The following is an 18,041-nucleotide window of genomic DNA, read 5'->3' on the forward strand; positions in this document are numbered from 1 at the left end:
ATCGGTCCTGTGCTGCCACCCGATGGAGGATACGGACGGCTAACGCACTTGCCACCTGTTACCCCCCAGTGGCGGCGCCACATCTCTGGTGAGGACTCACGCAATCGCGATGGCAGATACAGGGTTTGAAGCTTTTGTGAGGGGTTCATGATTTCTTCAGCCGGTTTTCGGGCTGCCTAGCCGCCGGTGAATTTTTCTCGCACCTGCGATCATAGTAGCTCGACGGGGAAGGTTGTTTCTGTTCAAATTGATCTTTCGTCTTCCTGTGTGTTCCTATATTAACTGCCACAGGGTATGAGCATCATGAGTGCGTGAGCCGCTAACGGGTACTGTTAGATGGCACCGCCATCGTGATTGCGCTATCCCACTAGAAATGTGTTACGGTGTGAAATGTTCATGGTGTATGGAGTAAAAATACTTCGACCAATAGCGGAATGCCTCGGAGATCGCACAAGTCGAGCACGTTTTCGGTTTGTGTATGTTCCACGTGTGATTGAAATCATGTATAAATAATACGGATTCTCAAGTTTATTACTATCGGCAAAAATGTTGTCCATATAGTATTTTGTTTATGCTGTAAGTGTTGAAAATTGTGAATCCATATCGATTACTTTTTAATCTTAACCTCAAACCGCCAGATGAGTGCACAGTTGATTTGTGATAGAGAGCAGTTAAGTTTTTGTATTTAGTAATAAACAAAACTTCAAGTTAAGATAAAAATGGGGCGCAAAGCAAAATTTGATGAAACAACTGGACAAGGTGTTCGGAGTGGACATGGTAGGAAAGCTAAGAAACAGGGTGATCCGAAGTTCCCGAAAGGTTTAATAGGTATAGAATGATTTATGTATTTACAACTAATCAATTTGATAATATTTCTTTCCTTAGGTTTTAAATTTTAAGCGAATGTAATAATGATTATTGTTATATAGAAAAGGAGACACAGAGTTTAAGTCATCGACAAAAGCAGCGTATGAAAAAAAGGCTTCAGAAAAAAGAGCAGTTAAAAGAAAATAGGTTGAAAAAGAAGCTATTAAAAAAAGAAAAGAATGTAGATGGAAATATTCCTGAAAAGAAACCATTATTAAAGAACAAAAAGTCAGAAGTACTTAAAACGGTTAAGAAAAGAAAAGCAGACAAACTTTCTGAAGACGTATGTATTACTTTATCACCAATGATGTATTTAAGATTGTTTAAAACCTGAAAATTAATTATTTTATTTTTAATATTTTAAATAGAGATATAAATATGGAAACAGTGCTTAATGTAATCACCATTGCAGGTTGAAGAATCCCTTCAGAATAAACAATGGAAAAAAGCTAAACTTTCCAAAAACGTTCCATTTTCATTAAGGATTGATAAAACTAAAAAATCCTTTAATCACTCTAAAGATGATTCAGAGGATGAGGAAGCGTCAATAGAAAGTGAAGAAGAACAGTGTAACGGTAAAAAAATTGGTTCACTTTTAACCATAAAATCTAAAAAGAAATCTCGTCAAAATACCGCTAAAGAAGTCATATCAGAAAGTGAAAATGAAGAATCGCTTGAAAGTGAAGATGATTTACCTGAAGCCCGAAAACTGAAAATAAATTCAAATCAAGATAAAACGGTAATGAATAACTTTGATACATTCAGTGACAGTGAAATTGACAGTGATGAGCTTGAAAAAGATTCTGATGAAGATGAAGATGGAAAAGATAATGAAGAAAGTGAAGATGATTTACTTCCCATTGAACAAGCTAATAAAAAATTGAAACGCAAACAGGAAAAGGAGAGGTAATAGTTTTTTTAGTCATTTCTGTATATTTTCAATTTCATATTCCATACTAAAAATTGCTACTAAATGTTACAGAAAACTGATAGAAGATGAAATGAAGGATAGTGCTACAAATGAAGATTTTTTTTCATTCCCTACTGAAGAGGAGCTTGAAAATACGAGTAATTTAAAAGATGTGCAGCAACGAATTCATGACGTCATTATGGTTTTATCAGATTTTAAGAGGCTGCGTCAAAAACATCGGTATGGTAGATTATGAATATACAAGCAGCTAACACAAGAAATATATTGTCAATTACATAATGTTTAATTCTGTTAGATCGAGACCAGAGTACCTGGAATTACTTAAAAAAGATTTGTGCACATACTTTAGTTACAACAACTTTCTCATTGAAAAGTTAATGCAAATATTTCCATTGAACGAATTACTTGAATTTCTGGAAGCAAGTGAAGTTCAGAGACCAATGACAATTAGGACAAATACACTGAAAACTCGTCGTCGAGACCTTGCACAGGTACAATAGCTTAGAAAAAATAGAAATATACTGAATTGTTCTGTGTGGATATAAACAATTTTTTTTTCTTTTATCAGGCCTTGATTAACCGAGGAGTGAATCTAGATCCAATAGGAAAGTGGAACAAAGTGGGTCTAGTTGTATATTCTTCTCAAGTTCCCATGGGTGCAACGCCTGAATATTTGGCTGGACATTACATGTTACAAGGAGCATCTAGTTTTTTACCAGTAATGGCACTAGATCCTAAAGAAAATGAAAGAATCCTGGATATGTGTGCTGCACCCGGCGGAAAATCCTCATACATAGCAGCACTTATGAAAAACACCGGAGTACTCTTCTCAAATGATGTAAACCGAGACAGAATAAAAGCAGTGGTTGGTAATTTCCACCGTTTAGGAATAGTTAATTCTGTAATTTGCAGTTACGATGGAAGAAAAATGCCTTTGGTAAGCACCAATCCTTTAATGGTATCTTAAAAGTTCATTATCAAAATCTTTGAATTACAATTAATGCACGCCTTTGACATACCATATAATTATGTATTTTTAGTTAATATTCAGTTTGAATGTAATTACATTGACGTTTATCATTCAGGTCATGAAAGGTTTTGACAGAGTTTTACTGGATGCTCCATGTACAGGCACTGGAGTGGTTGCCAAGGATCCAAGTGTTAAAACTAATAAAGATGAAATTGATGTGCAACGTTGTTATACATTACAGCGAGAACTTCTTTTAGCTGCTATTGACTGTGTGAACGCACGTTCAGATACTGGCGGCATTATAGTTTATTCCACTTGTTCAATTTTACCAGAAGAAAATGAAGTAATAATTGATTACGCTTTGAAGAAACGAGATGTAAAATTAGTACCGACAGGTTTGGAATTTGGAGTCGAGGGCTTCACTAACTACAGGCAGTATAGATTTCATCCAACCCTAAAATTGACAAAACGTTTTTACCCGCATGTGCATAATATGGACGGTTTCTTTGTTGCAAAATTAAAAAAATTTTCCAACATTATACCGAAACAATAAAATGCGAATAAGACTTTGGTGTACTTCTTGTACCATTTCCAATAAAACAATTAATGATTCTTGTAACATAATTAATGTACTTTGCATTGAATTAAAGGCATGTAAGTATGTATCGTGTGAATATAAGAGAAGTATGCAAAGTATTTAAAGATTTTCCATGGCAAATTTACTGCATGGTACCTCGTAACAATAAAAAAAAAAAAAACAGGCATATTCAGTTAAAAGATCAAGATGATATTGCCTCATCAAAAATTGGACTGCCTTTAATTGTATAAACTTATGTACAACTGTATACAGAAATTATATTTTACGAGTGCTCACCTAACTTCGCAATGCGATTGTAAAATGCACATATTTATAAAATAATCAACTTGCCCTGTCCTATAATTACAAATATATACAGTGCACATAAAACATTATGCGCCCTTCATGATTCGTAGACTTTTTCTAAATCCAGCAGCATATTTTGTAGAACTCGAGAATTTAGTAACATTCCTACACGTTGACATGTAGCTATAAAATAAGTGACGTTCTACATTTTTGGAATGATGCTATCCAGGAACTTTCAAGGTATCTTCAAAGTGGTTCCATAAAAATTTCTTGTCCAGTCTCATTATTGGAAGAAGATACCTTTCAATTCTTCATCGCAAATTCTCTTGACTTCATCTGAAATTAAATCAAGTGAATTTCTAGTCTTTGTAGCACATTAGAAAGTCCTCACCTTCAACTTCAATTAATGTTGAACTTTTAACTTGTATGACAACAAAAAATTTCCTTAAGTTAGACAATTTTCCAACGACCCAGAAATCGCTCATTGTTTTAATAACGATCTCCCCTGCATTCTGTAATCTAATAAAAATTATTTGTTAAAAAGAGTTATCTATAACTACTGGAAGATACTTTTACAAAATTACCTGTCCATGTCATTGTTAATGTCAGTCATTACCCTCAAGACTTCCGATGTTACGAGAACATTAGAACATCGTCGATTGTCCGAATGAATAGTGCTCTTATATGCTAAGTTTAACTTGTTGAAGTAGACGTACTTCGGATACAATTCCGCAGCAGGACTTGTGTGTTTGGAACACTGCTCAGCAACTGCGCTTACTAATGTTGTTAATTGTGGTCCAAGGAAAGTATCCAAACTTTTAAAGAAATCCATCACCAAGCTGCTTTTTCCTACATTAAAATGATGCATTATAATCTAAATAAAAATATCAGATAAGTAGGAAAATTCACAGATCAATATTATATGTTCGATAATCTCACCATCGACAAACAAACATATCGTAGCACTGAGAGAACGATATACTATTAAATACAAAGAGACTGGCTTTGTATTGTAATTAATGAAGACTTTCGGCACCGTTCCACTTGGTTCATGAATACTTGCTGGACCGGTGACAAATCTATAATGAGTTATCACAATTAAAAGTCTTTGAAACATTAATTTTTTCTAAGTGTAATTAGAAAAAAACCCGTTCTTGTACGTACTTTCCGTAATGTGAACTAGTAAAAGGAGATGGTGACTGTCGTGGCACAGATCCTCCATATAATTCTTTTTCAAGATGAGCTGGTAAAAGTCTAGTCACCAGATAGTGATAAACAACTTGCATGTCTTCCGGTTCAAGTCCACTCCTAAATTGAAATTGTACAATTGTTATTACAGTTGTTTTTATATTTGTCAGAGGATACATACCATACAAGTTGATCATTATAAACAAATGCTGTATATTTAACTTGGGAAAACATAGCTTCTATAAGATTCATAAAACATTGCACTCGAAGCAACGTCGTCTTATCCAATGGTAAAAACAACAGACCTTGAAAGATGTCAACAATGTTGCTGTTGTTCAAATTTAAGGACAATAAATACTGAAAGAAACATTTTTATATTTGCTACGATTCGCATTCACACATTATCGATACATTAAGGAAATTATTTCATAAAGAAAGTAATTTACCCATGAGTAGAAGTGATCGAGTTTGTACTTTAAAAGTGTTATCGATCCACAGTCAGGTTCACTCAAAATTGTACTAAAAGAACCCATAAATAAACGAAACATGGCATATGCCTGTTTGAGAACTGCTTGACAAACTGTGCTTGATACTTTGTCATTTTGATACTCCATGTATTTATTGCCATCCTTTACTTTCCATACATAAGGTATTCCAACAACCTAATTATAATTATTGTAGGATATTAAACTGAGTCTATGCAATATATAATAAATAAAATGTCAGTATTATTAATGAATAATCATCCTTACCATTACCATCCAAAAGTTAGGCTCTGGTTGATAATAAACTTGTCGCGTTTTATGTGTATGACAATAATCACATGGTTGACCAGGATTAAATGACCTATGTCAGAGAGAAACCTTACGATCAATCCTTAAACATAGAATATAAATACCAAATATACTATAAATTCTTAATCTTACTCTGTAAACTTGATGATAGCTTCGCTCAGTCCTATATTTCTGATTTTTGTATCTATATCCGTCTTCGTTGGATAATAGTATAGTATCTTATTTTCTTCCTAAAAATCATATAACAGGAGATTATCAACCACTGCATTTATCAAACTGCTGTCAGTTCTTTAAACAAAATTCAAACAATATACGAATTACTTGCTTGGTAGTAACAAAGTAACAAAAAACTCAAGTTCACCGTACCTCCCCTTCTTTTTTGGCATATGTTCCGTTAAAAATATAAAAGTGTTCCAAAGTAACGTCCGACTTTGCTGTCATGTTAATGCTGTTCAGACGTCTTCACTGGACGTTCGCGATAGGAATTGTCTGCTCTCTTAAAACATCAGTAAGGCACAAAAGTTTCACTTGCAGTAACTGAAACTATTTTTATCACTTATTTATGTCAACCTTTCTCCGAATTTGACAGCTAACCTTATAACTCAATTACCATAGGATTTTCATCAACATTGAAATCACACAGCGCAGTAGCTCTGATGAGGACTCGAATTGCATTAAATAAAGAGAAGATGAGAACTGCTATAGTACTCAAGTGCACTGCTATGAATTTCTGGCGCTGCAAGTGTTTTCTCAGTTATGGACATTATCAGTAACCTTTTAGAAAATTTAATTTCAGTCAATTTTCCCTACGGATCTCGACAAATTCATTCTATTAATGTCCAGAAAGATATACTGGTTGAATTAGCTGGATAATTTAATTTTAATATAACTTCTACCATGTTTTATGTATAAATTTCAAAACACCCGCTCGGTAATTGTCAAAACCGTGCACGCTACTTGATTGGTCCATCATACACCATTGCGCACATCGTCATCTCCCCTTTTTTTGATATGATGTCATCTGTGGTGGACTAATCCGAATTCCGCGCATTCCAATATTCATCGATATACTCAGCCAGTAAGTAAACTATTCCGTTTGATTGCTTTTGACGTCATATAGTAGTCTAACTCACCTTGGCCTAGCCCAATAGTAACTGTTGTTAAGTCTCGTGTAATCATCACATAACTGACGATTGTTATTGTATTTTTTGTACTATCTTATTTAGCTTGTCAAGTTCAGAAACAACAATGAGCATCCTCGTGTCACTGTTACGTCGCAACAGCCAAGAACTCCGTCCGTTAATTAGCTCCTATCTAAACAATGAGAACCTATCTCGCCAGCTGCACTCTTGCACAGAGTCGAAAGAGATTCTGATGTCCGAAGATTACCAGGGAAGTATGCATTTAAACTCTCAAGGCCCTTGGAACACTCGGATGCTCTCTTTCTCATCTAACACTGCAATCTCATCGATCGGATCAACGGGCTCGGGAGCTGGTGTCCTATCGAAGAAACAAGCAATGGATCTCGCTATCAGGCTCACCTCGGCTGAACGAGAAATTCTTATTTCAGCACTGCAGGAGTGTCAATCAAAACAAACTAAAGCAGAGTACGAAGGTAACGAAATATTTTATTCCTTAGTCTAACGCAAGTCCAAGTTTATTGAATGAATTACTTAAACGTAGAATTTCTGTAATACGTACGATTAGTCGAAGGCACCTTCTTAGAAGTTTTTGGAGTATATTCTTGGTTTTATGTTGTAATATCGTTTCTGAATTGCATATTCTTTGAGATTTACCTTGGACTTGGGTTGGAATATTTTATATCTAGTCGGACAAATGATCGTTTTATCGGGAGATATAACATCGATGTATGATAGGCATGATACTTTGTAAGTTAATTAATTTTAGTAGTTTGGTCTTTATGTATTTAAAGCATGCTGCTATCGTACACAGTTTACGGCAGTGTGTATATGAAAATATGTAAATGCTAGGTTTTATATATTTGCGATGATATTTTCAGTAAACCTTTTAAAGTAATTAAAGGTGTGACATCGTATAAAGTGACAGAAGCCATTACCAGTATAATCTTACCAGATCTTATTAAATTATCTATTCAAAGTATTTATCATTAGATCATATTTTGTCAAAGATTTCTGTGCAACACTTAATATTAGATTTTAGTGAGTAAGTGTATCAGGTTTTAACGAGTAAGTAGCTTAGCATTTAACAGACAATCTGATTTATACGAATAGTGCTCACATATTTTTATAAACTTTGCATATTTAGAACAAATTTAAATTACTTTATTTCATTCATTTTTTAGTGTACTTGTTCAACATATAGAATTTACATGTATTTATTAATTGATTTAGATAACTGTGTTTAGAATATGTACATATGGATAGAGGTACATCTGTATGCAAGTAGTCCTTTTTAGTAGATTTATGCATAATTCAACCCAATTTGTATAAACCATTCGGGACATGAAAATTGGTCACATTTGAGGTAGCACATATATGTCATAAAGTATTATCTGGGTACTCAAAATGTTAATCCTATAGGTCAACTAGCAGCTTTTCGTTGGAGAAGCAAATTTGGACGTCCGACCAAAGTACTAACTCTCGGTGATGTGGACCCTACTGGAAGCTACTGTGCGGTACCTGATGATTGGCTACTTCGAAAGTATGGTACGAGTTTCGGCGAATGAGCCCAGCCCATTCTAGTTCTAAGACCTCTTTTAGCTTACGGTGGTGGCAGTGGCAATGGTGTACCATAAAGTATGCATCGTTATTGAAAGAAATGTATTGATTTACATGTACTTAGTCGTGGCAGCAGGTGGAGTGATTGCGGGGAGCCATCATTTAAATTCCTGAGTGATACTTGGGACTTGTCATTTGTTCGTCTCTTAATAACAATAGTTTGATCGTTTGTTGGTTTTAAAATACTAATTCATTTTGTCCTTGTGCTTCAAGGAGATCTTCAAAAGCTGTCTCCATGTAAGCCTGCATGTAACGCTCTAGTAACTTTATGTAAATAAACGACTCTCAATGTTAATTACAAACAAATTACAACAAAAATTCCAACTGCCACTCGCAAACACCGTATTTACATGAAGAAAATGAATTTTCTGAATGAATTGAATGCTAGCAATGCCTCCACCGTTCGAATCACGATCACCTTTTCACACTTACCTGCTGCTTTTGGGCATAAATTTCTTGCAACGTAATGTTCACCGGTGTCTAATAACTTTCACTGTTTTCCTTCTCTGCTTCACCTCTTCTACGGATAAAATCTACTCTGTAAGTCTTCTACCTTCAGCTGCTTTACATCTTGTGCATTGTTGCTTGTACTTATCCACTGAAATTCCCTTCACATTGTCAACTTTGCCAATACACAAGTACACTTTCACTTATCACATGTCCAAATCGAATCAGGTTTTTGGATTTATTACTGCTTGAATATTTCTAGAAGAAAATGATAGACCATCAAAACCACAGTAGAAAATGATTTGTATGCGTAATCCTATGGTGTACCATTTTCTGCTACAATTTTTAAGCAGAATTTATTCCACTGAAGTATCTAATTAAATAATTTACATTACAGTTGAAACAGTGCCAAATCCAAGCAGAGCTGACTTGATGAAAGGTGAGGGAACGTTTTTGTGTAACATTCACTACTTTCTATTGTCCTAAGCAGTATCGATTACTTTTTTAATATTTTTTCATGCACGAAGTTTTAATCCATTTCGTTATATTATTTAAAGTATTTTTTTTAATAATAAGAATGTTCAGCCAAAGAGTGGATTCTTAAACAATTCTTTGTTTTGAATTACAGCTGTAGGCTGCTCGTGACTTATCCGCTTTTTAATTCTTAATGTTTACTCTAACAATAAGTTTAAGGATTCTTTAATTAGTTTCATATTTTTTATGCTCGTTCCACAACTGTTTGTTTATAGCACACTAGGTGCAGTATGTTATAATAATATTTGCAAAGTTTAGAACCGTCTTAATAATGAAGTCAATATCTTTTCAGTATTAATCGCAAATGCAATTCCTTTCATCGGATTCGGTTTTCTTGACAACGCCATCATGATTATCGCTGTAGGTATTACTGTTTATGCCATTTAGTTGCCGATTTGTAATTTGTAAATTTCAGGGTGATAGTATCGAGGCGACGCTTGGCTCGATAGTGCCTATCTCGACGATGGGAGCTGCTGCAATCGGGAATACTATTTCTGACATTATAGGAATTGGATCAGCATATTACGTAGAACTACTTGCTACGAAAATTGGCTTCCAACAACCCGAGCTAACGCCAATTCAAATGAACTTGCCGACAACACGAAGACACGCTAATGCGGTAATGTCATTACCAGTTATAAGTATCGGAGTACCAAGAATTTCTGTCCACGAAATGTAAAGTTAATTTCAATCTAGGGTCGAGTACTCGGAGTGACGATAGGATGTTTCCTGGGAATGTCGCCACTTCTTCTAACGAGCAATGTTTAATGAGAAATTCAACCAGAAGAGGCAACCAGTAGATGACAAAGTCACAAAACCGACCAATAGCGGAGTCTCACCGTGTTACTGTTTAGAGTAATTGCCGTTTAAAGCCCACTGATCATTTTGGAAACTCAATGTTTGTGACAATTTATTGATGCATTTTTTATATGGTCTTCCGCAGTATTGTATATATTTAAGGAGTGTATATAGTTTGTTTTAAGTATGAAAGTGTCTGTCCCGATGCAATCACAGTGTTACACATAAGTTACACTGACACATTGACACCATATGATTACGTAATCCAGTAGAGATAAGAAAGATTTTCACATGTTTCTTTTTATTTTCTTAATCATCGTTGCGATTACTTTACTGAAAAAGTTAGCACATAGTTACTAGAGACGGAAAATTGTCGAGTAAAAGTAAGTACAAAAAATATACACTTGACAGTACGTCTCTTCTACCACAATTATTAGTTCTAAGAGGTATGGCTGCTTGATATTAGTCTGTCACCAACTCCAACGTTAGCGCCTGGGTCCAAGAGAAATCTTTGTGACATAAGTCATATAGTATCGCCAGTCCCGTAAGGGAAATTTGAAATCTAAATCAGGAGTTTGCTTCCAATTAAGCTCCACTGTCATGGTGACAGGGTCTTGCACATAAACAACAGATTCAGAAATAGATCTGGCATTTGTGACAAGCATATTAATTCTATTTAACTTATCCTCAATAGAAGAATCCGATTTTGATTCCAATGCCGAGAACACGGGCAACCAAGTCATAACTGAATTTAGCCACCACTCCCATCCTGTAGCATTTTGAGTTTCTATTATGCAATTCGGGCATGTATCATTGTAATCCAATGAAGCGAATAAAAAGTCTATTGGCAAGTCATCAGAGGGTATGGCATACGTTTTCGGCAATTCAGTTTCCAAAATCGGAATTAATTTTGTCTCCAGAGCGTCGGTCAATTGAACAGACTGTTTTGGCGTAAATAAACTTCCTGGTATTTGACTGGTGACCAGTGCAGATCCTAAGAGGGTAACTACTCCTGCTGCATATGTTGCAAGGCATATCGATGACATATTAACCACAGTCAGAACAACATCCAGCAATCGAACCGAGTCAACTAAGCAGCATAGTTCTCCATATGAGAACCAGCCTCGTTTGCTCGCTTCCTTATATGCCACATCTCTTTCCAATCTTCTTAAACGGTCCCAAAACTCTTGCTGGCACACATAGACGGACCAATTCTATAAAGTGGAGCAAAATATATTACATGAACTCATTGAATATACATGACCATGGTTGATAGTTAATACATACAATTGCATTAAGAAATTCTTTTTCCAGACGATTAACTTGAGAAAGAGTCAGATTGCCTGATTGAGCCCATTCGATGTTATAAACCTCATCCTCTTCTCCCCGGTCGTGCAAAAATTTGCTGGCTATCATCTGATAAAAGAAATTAATTAATTTTCGAATATCCTGAATTTTTTGCATCGTCAATAGAAATTAAATCATTTGTATAACCAGAGTGACTAGAAAAAGCTCCGATGGAGCCACTTGCTGTAGATATTCAGGATTGCAGTCCTTCAATCGTTCAAGATACAACAGCGCTAGAACAAGCGAGCAAGGGGAAACACAAGCATTCCGTGATACACGGCTCGCTTCTTCGACATCCAGACGTTTCAGAGTGTGACCACCTCGAACTTCCGTAAATAACTCTGCAGCAAGTTCTAAAAAAATCTATGTGCAAATATACTTATAACGAAGCAATCATCGGAACATGGCTGCCAGCACTAACCTGTTACTGGCAAACTGAGGCAATCCGTCCTCGGTAACTTGGTATAATAAAGCGATTGTTTAATTCGATTTAAAAATTCATCATGAACGTCTATGCTCTGTAAAAGTAACATACGTTATGATATATCCCTGTAAAATGTAATGTGCCTCGCGTATCCTGCTGCGCACATTTTTATCTGTGAGTAAAACTCACCTTGAATTTCACCGAAGACCTTTTACTTTTCGAAATGTTCGTCATAGTGATAGCGATTTTCCAGAGACAATTTTCCGACTTTCAAATTAAGTTTTTCGTACACTTGTTAAATTAAAAGTAGCAAATACCTTAATACCAAAACAATAACCTAACTGCTATGAATCATGCTACCGATATTACCAATATTACACGCATGCATAATACCAAATATCATTAGTCTAGCACGAGGTAGAGAAAATTCTGTAGCCGAGGGATGAGTGTGGTATGAGTATGATCGAATTGGATGGGTTATGGAATCCTGTTTCTGCCCGTTTCCACGAGCGCTGGGAAGTCGACGGAAATCTGAATAAAATTAATTTTCTCCCGTTTCCCTGAAAAAAACTAAACGACGCCGTATTCATATTTCTTATTCACAGTTAGTCATTACTTTTGGTACTATAAATCTAGTAATCTTTCACTTTTTCCCTGATATGTCTCCGAAATCCATGATTTCTTCCCACCGTTACACATACCGCCCTCTCTTATCCGGTGTTCGAACGAGCACAACGGCCTCGTTAACATCGATAATCGTCAGGTGAATCGATTCGAACCTCCCGCCAATGGCGCCGGGTCACGTGACGCGGGGCGACGAGCGCGAGATGTCGCGCCGGCCGCAAGATGGCGGACGCATGCGCGCTCCCGACGGCAGGTACTCCGTATCCAAGATGGCCGGCGGGAGCGCGATGCCGTTTGACGTGCGCGTAAAATGAGTACCTCGCGGTGTTCTTGACGGTAGGAGCGTCGGTTCGCGAGTGTGCGTCGTTCGTGGGCCCGGCGCGAAGTGCCGGCGAGACCAGCGGGCGCGAAACATGGCCCTGGTGACGGTCCAGCGGTCGCCGAGCGTCAGCAGCTCGCCGCAGAGCTCGGTGGGTTTCCGAGGTTTAATCCGTGAGGGGTCGAGGATGCCTCCCTCGGTCGTGCCGGTCTCGAAACGCCGATCGATCGCCCCGAGGAATTCGAACCATGCGAAGGTCCCCCTTTCAATTTCCCTCCTGCGTTTCCCTCCTTCGCGGCCGCTCGATGACGCTCCAAGGCTCGCGACCACCTTGCTTTCCTGTTCGGACCTGTCATAACGCGCGTCGACGTGCACGCGCTCGGGGGTGTGCGTCCCCCTTCGACCCTCGACTCGACTCCGTCACCCCGGGATTTCGATCAGAATTCAGGGGTCGAATCAAGGGAGTCTGCGCGACGTTCGATGCCAGGTCGATCGGGATTACTCACGGGGAGGGTATTTTTCCGATTTGATCCTCCTGGGTGCTGGATTTTCCTGCCCGCCGTTTCCCGGAAGGGGCGCGCGCTCTTAGGGGGACTCGCCGTCAAGTCGACGCTACCGTGGCTCGCCCTCCGGACGCGGAGTAAACACGCAGTTGACGCCGGGTTAACGCATCGCCTACTGCACTCGGGCGCGAAACCGCCAACCGTCATCGGCTGCGCGTGCAATCGCGCTTGCACGTGCTCCGACTTCTGCCATTATCAAAATCCTTCCCCCCCATACAGGTCCGTTATACGCGTATTGGGTATATTGAATGGGAAAGTTCGCGGGAAAATTAGTGGCGGCTGAAGATTCATTATCTTGTTTCGGGGTAGGTGATATTAAGTGGTATTTGGCATCGTTGGTCAGCTTGGTACCTTTCGAGGGTGTTGCAGGTTCCCTTAAAAATAAATTCGTCGATGACGTGGCTTTTCTTTAAAAGAAAAAAGAACTCATTGATGTAATTTTTCTCGATACAAGAAATATCATTCTCGATTTAATTATTCCGCGAATCATTGTGGCGCAAGCTTGGGCGTCTCAAAGTGGACCGGGTCTCGGGACGACGCAATCTCTTCTTCCCTTCTGGGAACTCTTTCCCGTGGAAAGAGGAGCACCCGGTTGCACCGAAGTCCGAGGCAATTAGCTCTCCAGAGTTTGGTGGGAAATGGTTTAATAAAAGGCCGGCCTCCGTGGGGTCGATGCCAATCTGTGTCGTCGCGGTCCCACGTTCGTCCTCGACGAGCCCTGGGGCGCCTCTCCGACGGACTCTTGGAAAAGCGGAGCCTCGTTTACCGCGCCGAGGAAACTGCGCCCACAGAAATGCTTTCTTTTTCTCCTTTCAGCCCCTAAAAAGCTCCCTGACACGGCCGTCGGTCTTACCCCCGGATGGTGGGCACCGTTTCGCGCGTGCTCGCCTCCCTTCAATTCCTAAGAATAACCCGTTCCCGCCGGGAAGACGGCGACGCTCGGTAGAGAGAGAAATTCCGGGAAAATTCTACGACGCGAAGAACGGAAAGGCCCCTCTGCACTCCCAGACAAGGAGAATTTACTTGCTCTCTTTACCCGAGAAAGTCGCGAAATTCTGTGGATTTCAATCCGGTGAAAAATTCACCCCCACGCGCCTTTCCCCTTGGAAAAATAAAAAGGAAGTCATCGCCCCCCTCCCCTTTTTATCTTTCTGCCGCACCCTGGCGAAAAGAAAAACTCATCGAAGCTCTTTCTAAATTGTCGAGTTTATTTCTTGAAGATTTTCCCCAGTTCTTTCATTTTTCAAGTTTTCCCCGGTACTTTTATTTCTTTCTTTTTTTGGGGGGGTGGGCAATTTCGCCAGGGTGCACCGATAGGGATGAATTTTGTGATTCCCTTCTGTACTCGAATTTTCCACCCCCGCGGTTCGCCGCGGGATATCCCTTTTTATCCGTCCCTTTTTATCCGCTCATTTTTGACCGCGGGCGGACGACCTTCTCCCTTGGCCTACCCCATGGGGGTTGGGCCGAGGGGTGATTCGCACCCCATGGACCTGTACTTAGGCTGAATGGTCGGCTAGTTTATGCGAAGTGCGCGCACAGAGGAGGCAGTGACGCGTTCCTCTCGTCGAGCGCCAAAAGGGGCTTCAATCGATGCACGCCTATCGATTTTTAATGCCTCGTTTACTGCGCGCATTTTCCCCCTGTAAGCCCCCCCTGCCCCCCTGGTCTTCCTGATACGCGCGAATTATGCGCGGCGATACGCAGGGTTAAGCTGATTTACATAATTTGATTAAAATCGCGATTAAAACCAGCGATTTCATCAATTGGTTTATATTTTCAACGGTCACGATTTTTAATATTTAAAGTCAAGAATTTTTTTTTATATCATGAATTATTATTTTTTTTATATCATGAATTTTATATAAGGAAATCACGTTTTTTATCTCGAAGGAAGAAAATCACGATTTTTATTTCGAAGGAAGAAAACAAATCTTTGACTTCTTGGGGTGGGGGAAAAAAAAAACCTGATTTTCGTCAACCTGTCGATGTGCGAAAGGGAGGATCTTCGTTCTCGAGAGTCCCTGCTCGCTCAAAGATCACATCGAGAGGAAACGTTAAACAGCTAACTGTACTTCCGCTTATAATACCGCTATTGTTCGGTCTTGCGCGTGCCTCGCGGTCGGGTTCGCGATGAATCGCCGCGATTTTTCGCACAAGCCCGCCGAGAGGGCCCCCGTTTCTTTTTTCCTCGATCTCGGGGGCGCGGCGCACCGTGAATCCGGTGCAATCGGGGAATAAATCCTAGCCGGGGAGGAAAAGGGGAACCTTGGCTGCTCGGTTTGTTTACAAACGCTGAAATGAGTTTCTCTTTTGCAGGACTCGGGCGCTGGGGCGCCGGCGGACGACGACGATTCGGCCAGGACCTGCAAGAGGTGAGCCTTGCACCTGCATGGTGCACTTTGGCGATGTGCATTCTTCTGGTATTCGTAATTAAAAGGAGACTCTAAAGAAAATTCCAGATAGATAGAATTAAATTATACCGCACGGCGGAAAGATCGAGTCGACCCTGGGACCCGATTTTCGAGTTCGTACCCTGGGAAGAAAAAAAAAAATTCATCGGACCAAAGAAATAATTAGATCAAAGAATATTTCATTTGAATAAATTGTCATCATTGCAAAGAAATGTCGCGTCCCATTTATTGGAATTTATTCGAGTCAAATGGTTATCCCATAATTAACCAAACATATTCTTTGATACTATTTAAAAAAATATATATATATATTTCTTTGGTTCAGTGTCATTTTTTTTTCTCGGTGTACTATCAACTTTCGCACAGTGTGCGGCTTTCAAATGTTGAGCAATAAAGCGACTTTGGAACAATGTGAGATTTTTCATGCGAAAGAATTCGTACGAACTCGAGAATAGGAGCTCTTCTCGCCGAGGGACCTCCTCTGGGTGCCTTCGATTAATCGATAAGAACCGATCGCGAGCGGTAATGCGATTCGGCGACAGTATCCGAGAGGTAGTAGGTAGGTCAAGGATCCGAGTAAGGAAAATTTCTCTAAATTTGGTAAGGAGTCGCGGTACTCCGCGGGGCTCCGAACATGGCCTCGCGTCGGAGTTCACTTCGAATGTAGCGGATAAGCAAAAAAGAGGAAAAAGAGGGAAAAAAAACCGATCAAGTCGCCGATTAAGGTCGGCGAGTAAGACGTAAGGAAACCCTCCCGGGGCGGTTGTTCGGCGAGGACGCTCGACTGCATCCAAGTGCAGTGCTCGACGTGAGCTAAACTAAGGTCGCCATTGTATTGTATGTACATGTGTACATGTATACCCAAGGCTGGATAGAATTCCTGTTCATGGTTTACACATCGCTATCTTGACAATCGAGTCGAAAAGTCTTTTTCGAATTCTTTCTCCTGTACATCATTAACTCATAATAATTATTTGAAAATTATCTTTTACTCTTACGTATTTTACTGCAACATAATTACTTATAATAATTAATTGAACGTCTACTTTGCGGGGGGATTCGATTTTCATTGCACGTGTCGAGGAAGATCTTGTAGGATGTTTTGTCTGGCGCACTGATTACTTATAATAATTAATTATAAAATAGTAAAATTGGCGTATTGTAGAGGGACTCGATTTTCGTCACGCGGGTCGAGAAACCACGTTGCGTTGTATATAGGCCCGATATTTAGAAATCGGAGAAACTCGACAATTTCTTGTGCGATTTGCCCCGCCAGAATGGCGCAACCTCGCGTAACCTCGGCTCGGGCCATAAGGACGGATTTTCCGGCCGGCGAGTTTTCCTGCCGCTCTTCCTCCCTCGCGATCGAGGAAGGGGCAATGAGCGCAATTACGACGGCCGAGCACGACGAGAAAAGGAAAGTTATTTCCTCTTCTCGGTGCTCTTCCGTGAGACCGCTTTGACAACTGGGACGAGCCGGAAGCGCAGCTCGACTCGCGTCGTCTTTTCACTCGCATCCGGATGCTCCGTCCTCGTCTTTCCTTTGTCGCGATTGCCAAGAAGGGAGATACGGACCGAAAGAAAGAGAGAGGGAAAAAAGGAGATCCCTCCGTTTGACGTCGAAATCGAGCCGAAGTGCACTCGCGCGACGGAAATTCCCAATTTACTTATCTCAATCGAAGAAACAATTTCTATTTCTACCCCTTTCTCGCAAATTAAAGACAAAGCTCGTTTTTCGTACTATCTCGGATGTCGATTTCGAAACTCCTGAAATCGTACGAGCTGTGCGCAAAGTGCGATACCGTCCTCTGTAAAATTGCTTGTATCTGTGGGATTACTTTTTTTTTTGTACCGTTCAGAGGGTGGCTTTTTTTATAAATAATCTCATATTTTAGATGGACAACCTTCGGCATCCTGCCTAAAGGTCGCCCCGTAAAAATATATCCGCTTTGTGGTGCACCCTTCGAGGTCGGATCTCTTCCAAGTCGCGGAAGAATCGGGTCGATCGAACGCTTTTATTCGCGATTGCTCGTCCGTGTTCGCGTAAAGGTCTATGTGCATCGTCGGGGACCTTGGGATAATGTGAGAAATGTATCTAAAAAATCGTATTCGGAGGTGGACATTTCCAAGCGAGAGAATTCCCGCACTTTGCGTGCACTTCTGAAAGAATTCCGGCGCG

The 18,041-nt window shown here is 39.7% G+C and overlaps 5 protein-coding genes across 11 annotated transcripts in view; 3 read left to right on the top strand and 2 right to left on the bottom strand.

The window, feature by feature from the left end:
* Nucleotides 1–444: 444 nt before the first annotated feature.
* Nucleotides 445–3,335, top strand: LOC105695815 (25S rRNA (cytosine-C(5))-methyltransferase nop2). Of its 2 annotated transcripts, XM_012417763.1 has the most exons (8): nt 445–576; nt 639–828; nt 930–1,150; nt 1,280–1,773; nt 1,850–2,017; nt 2,094–2,289; nt 2,367–2,735; nt 2,884–3,321. In XM_012417763.1, exons 2-8 carry the CDS (start codon nt 720–722, stop codon nt 3,319–3,321), a joined length of 1,995 nt encoding a protein of 664 aa, XP_012273186.1. In that variant the 5' UTR covers nt 445–576; nt 639–719. The 2 variants fall into 2 exon arrangements, with proteins under 2 accessions (XP_012273186.1, XP_012273185.1); XM_012417762.1 differs by having other exon boundaries at nt 445–828; nt 2,884–3,335.
* Nucleotides 3,336–3,556: 221 nt separating this feature from the next.
* LOC105695817 (vacuolar fusion protein CCZ1 homolog) lies at nt 3,557–6,327 on the bottom strand. Of its 4 annotated transcripts, none has more exons than XM_012417765.1 (11): nt 6,244–6,327; nt 6,000–6,176; nt 5,766–5,863; nt 5,592–5,685; nt 5,286–5,501; nt 5,021–5,196; nt 4,816–4,959; nt 4,591–4,730; nt 4,236–4,500; nt 4,043–4,170; nt 3,557–3,987 (listed from the first exon to the last, which is right to left on the bottom strand). In XM_012417765.1, exons 2-11 carry the CDS (start codon nt 6,072–6,074, stop codon nt 3,935–3,937), a joined length of 1,389 nt encoding a protein of 462 aa, XP_012273188.1. In that variant the 5' UTR covers nt 6,075–6,176; nt 6,244–6,327; the 3' UTR covers nt 3,557–3,934. The 4 variants fall into 4 exon arrangements, with proteins under 4 accessions (XP_012273188.1, XP_012273189.1, XP_012273190.1 ...); XM_012417766.2 differs by having other exon boundaries at nt 6,000–6,170; nt 6,244–6,270; XM_012417767.2 differs by having other exon boundaries at nt 6,000–6,170; nt 6,228–6,247.
* A 293-nt stretch (nt 6,328–6,620) lies between these two features.
* On the top strand, nt 6,621–10,358 carry LOC105695820. 2 transcript variants are annotated; one of them, XM_012417772.2, is made up of 7 exons: nt 6,621–6,711; nt 6,860–7,248; nt 8,195–8,320; nt 9,237–9,278; nt 9,666–9,733; nt 9,789–9,992; nt 10,070–10,358. In XM_012417772.2, the coding sequence occupies exons 2-7, from the start codon at nt 6,882–6,884 to the stop codon at nt 10,139–10,141; spliced, it is 879 nt and encodes a 292-aa protein (XP_012273195.1). In that variant the 5' UTR covers nt 6,621–6,711; nt 6,860–6,881; the 3' UTR covers nt 10,142–10,358. The 2 variants fall into 2 exon arrangements, with proteins under 2 accessions (XP_012273195.1, XP_012273194.1); XM_012417771.2 differs by lacking the exon at nt 6,621–6,711 and having other exon boundaries at nt 6,732–7,248.
* A 97-nt stretch (nt 10,359–10,455) lies between these two features.
* Nucleotides 10,456–12,458, bottom strand: LOC105695819 (protein CNPPD1). The gene is made up of 5 exons (XM_012417770.2): nt 12,132–12,458; nt 11,940–12,036; nt 11,666–11,871; nt 11,459–11,587; nt 10,456–11,385 (listed from the first exon to the last, which is right to left on the bottom strand). Exons 1-5 carry the CDS (start codon nt 12,174–12,176, stop codon nt 10,657–10,659), a joined length of 1,206 nt encoding a protein of 401 aa, XP_012273193.1. The 5' UTR covers nt 12,177–12,458; the 3' UTR covers nt 10,456–10,656.
* Nucleotides 12,459–12,887: 429 nt separating this feature from the next.
* LOC105695717 overlaps nt 12,888–18,041 on the top strand; it is a 59,943-nt gene continuing 54,789 nt past the window's right edge. For both annotated transcript variants that reach the window (XM_012417544.2, XM_012417546.2), the window contains exons 1-2: nt 12,888–13,036; nt 15,768–15,823. In XM_012417544.2, coding sequence (XP_012272967.1) covers nt 12,980–13,036; nt 15,768–15,823 — 113 coding nt within the window. In that variant the 5' untranslated portion in view covers nt 12,888–12,979. The remainder of the gene's footprint in view (nt 13,037–15,767; nt 15,824–18,041) is intronic.

This window comes from Orussus abietinus, unplaced genomic scaffold (assembly GCF_000612105.2).
Source record: "Orussus abietinus isolate OABI.00-Male unplaced genomic scaffold, Oabi_2.0 scaffold4, whole genome shotgun sequence".
NCBI classification, from domain to species: domain Eukaryota; kingdom Metazoa; phylum Arthropoda; class Insecta; order Hymenoptera; family Orussidae; genus Orussus; species Orussus abietinus.

Excerpts from the sequence above, each read along its gene's own strand:
- LOC105695817 (XM_012417765.1), bottom strand. The coding sequence starts at position 6,074 with ATGACAGCAAAGTCGGACGTTACTTTGGAACACTTTTATATTTTTAAC. Across the intron at positions 5,686-5,765 it reads GCTATCATCAAGTTTACAGA|GTCATTTAATCCTGGTCAAC; the intron begins GTAAGATTAAGA and ends TCTCTGACATAG. Across the intron at positions 4,171-4,235 it reads ATTAACAATGACATGGACAG|ATTACAGAATGCAGGGGAGA; the intron begins GTAATTTTGTAA and ends AATTTTTATTAG.
- LOC105695815 (XM_012417762.1), top strand. The coding sequence starts at position 720 with ATGGGGCGCAAAGCAAAATTTGATGAAACAACTGGACAAGGTGTTCGG. Across the intron at positions 1,151-1,279 it reads CAGACAAACTTTCTGAAGAC|GTTGAAGAATCCCTTCAGAA; the intron begins GTATGTATTACT and ends TCACCATTGCAG. Across the intron at positions 2,736-2,883 it reads ATGGAAGAAAAATGCCTTTG|GTCATGAAAGGTTTTGACAG; the intron begins GTAAGCACCAAT and ends TTTATCATTCAG.
- LOC105695819 (XM_012417770.2), bottom strand. The coding sequence starts at position 12,176 with ATGACGAACATTTCGAAAAGTAAAAGGTCTTCGGTGAAATTCAAG. Across the intron at positions 11,872-11,939 it reads CCTCAGTTTGCCAGTAACAG|AACTTGCTGCAGAGTTATTT; the intron begins GTTAGTGCTGGC and ends AGATTTTTTTAG. Across the intron at positions 11,588-11,665 it reads AGCTTTTTCTAGTCACTCTG|ATGATAGCCAGCAAATTTTT; the intron begins GTTATACAAATG and ends TTCTTTTATCAG.
- LOC105695820 (XM_012417772.2), top strand. The coding sequence starts at position 6,882 with ATGAGCATCCTCGTGTCACTGTTACGTCGCAACAGCCAAGAACTCCGT. Across the intron at positions 8,321-9,236 it reads TTGGCTACTTCGAAAGTATG|TTGAAACAGTGCCAAATCCA; the intron begins GTACGAGTTTCG and ends TTTACATTACAG. Across the intron at positions 9,734-9,788 it reads ACGCCATCATGATTATCGCT|GGTGATAGTATCGAGGCGAC; the intron begins GTAGGTATTACT and ends TGTAAATTTCAG.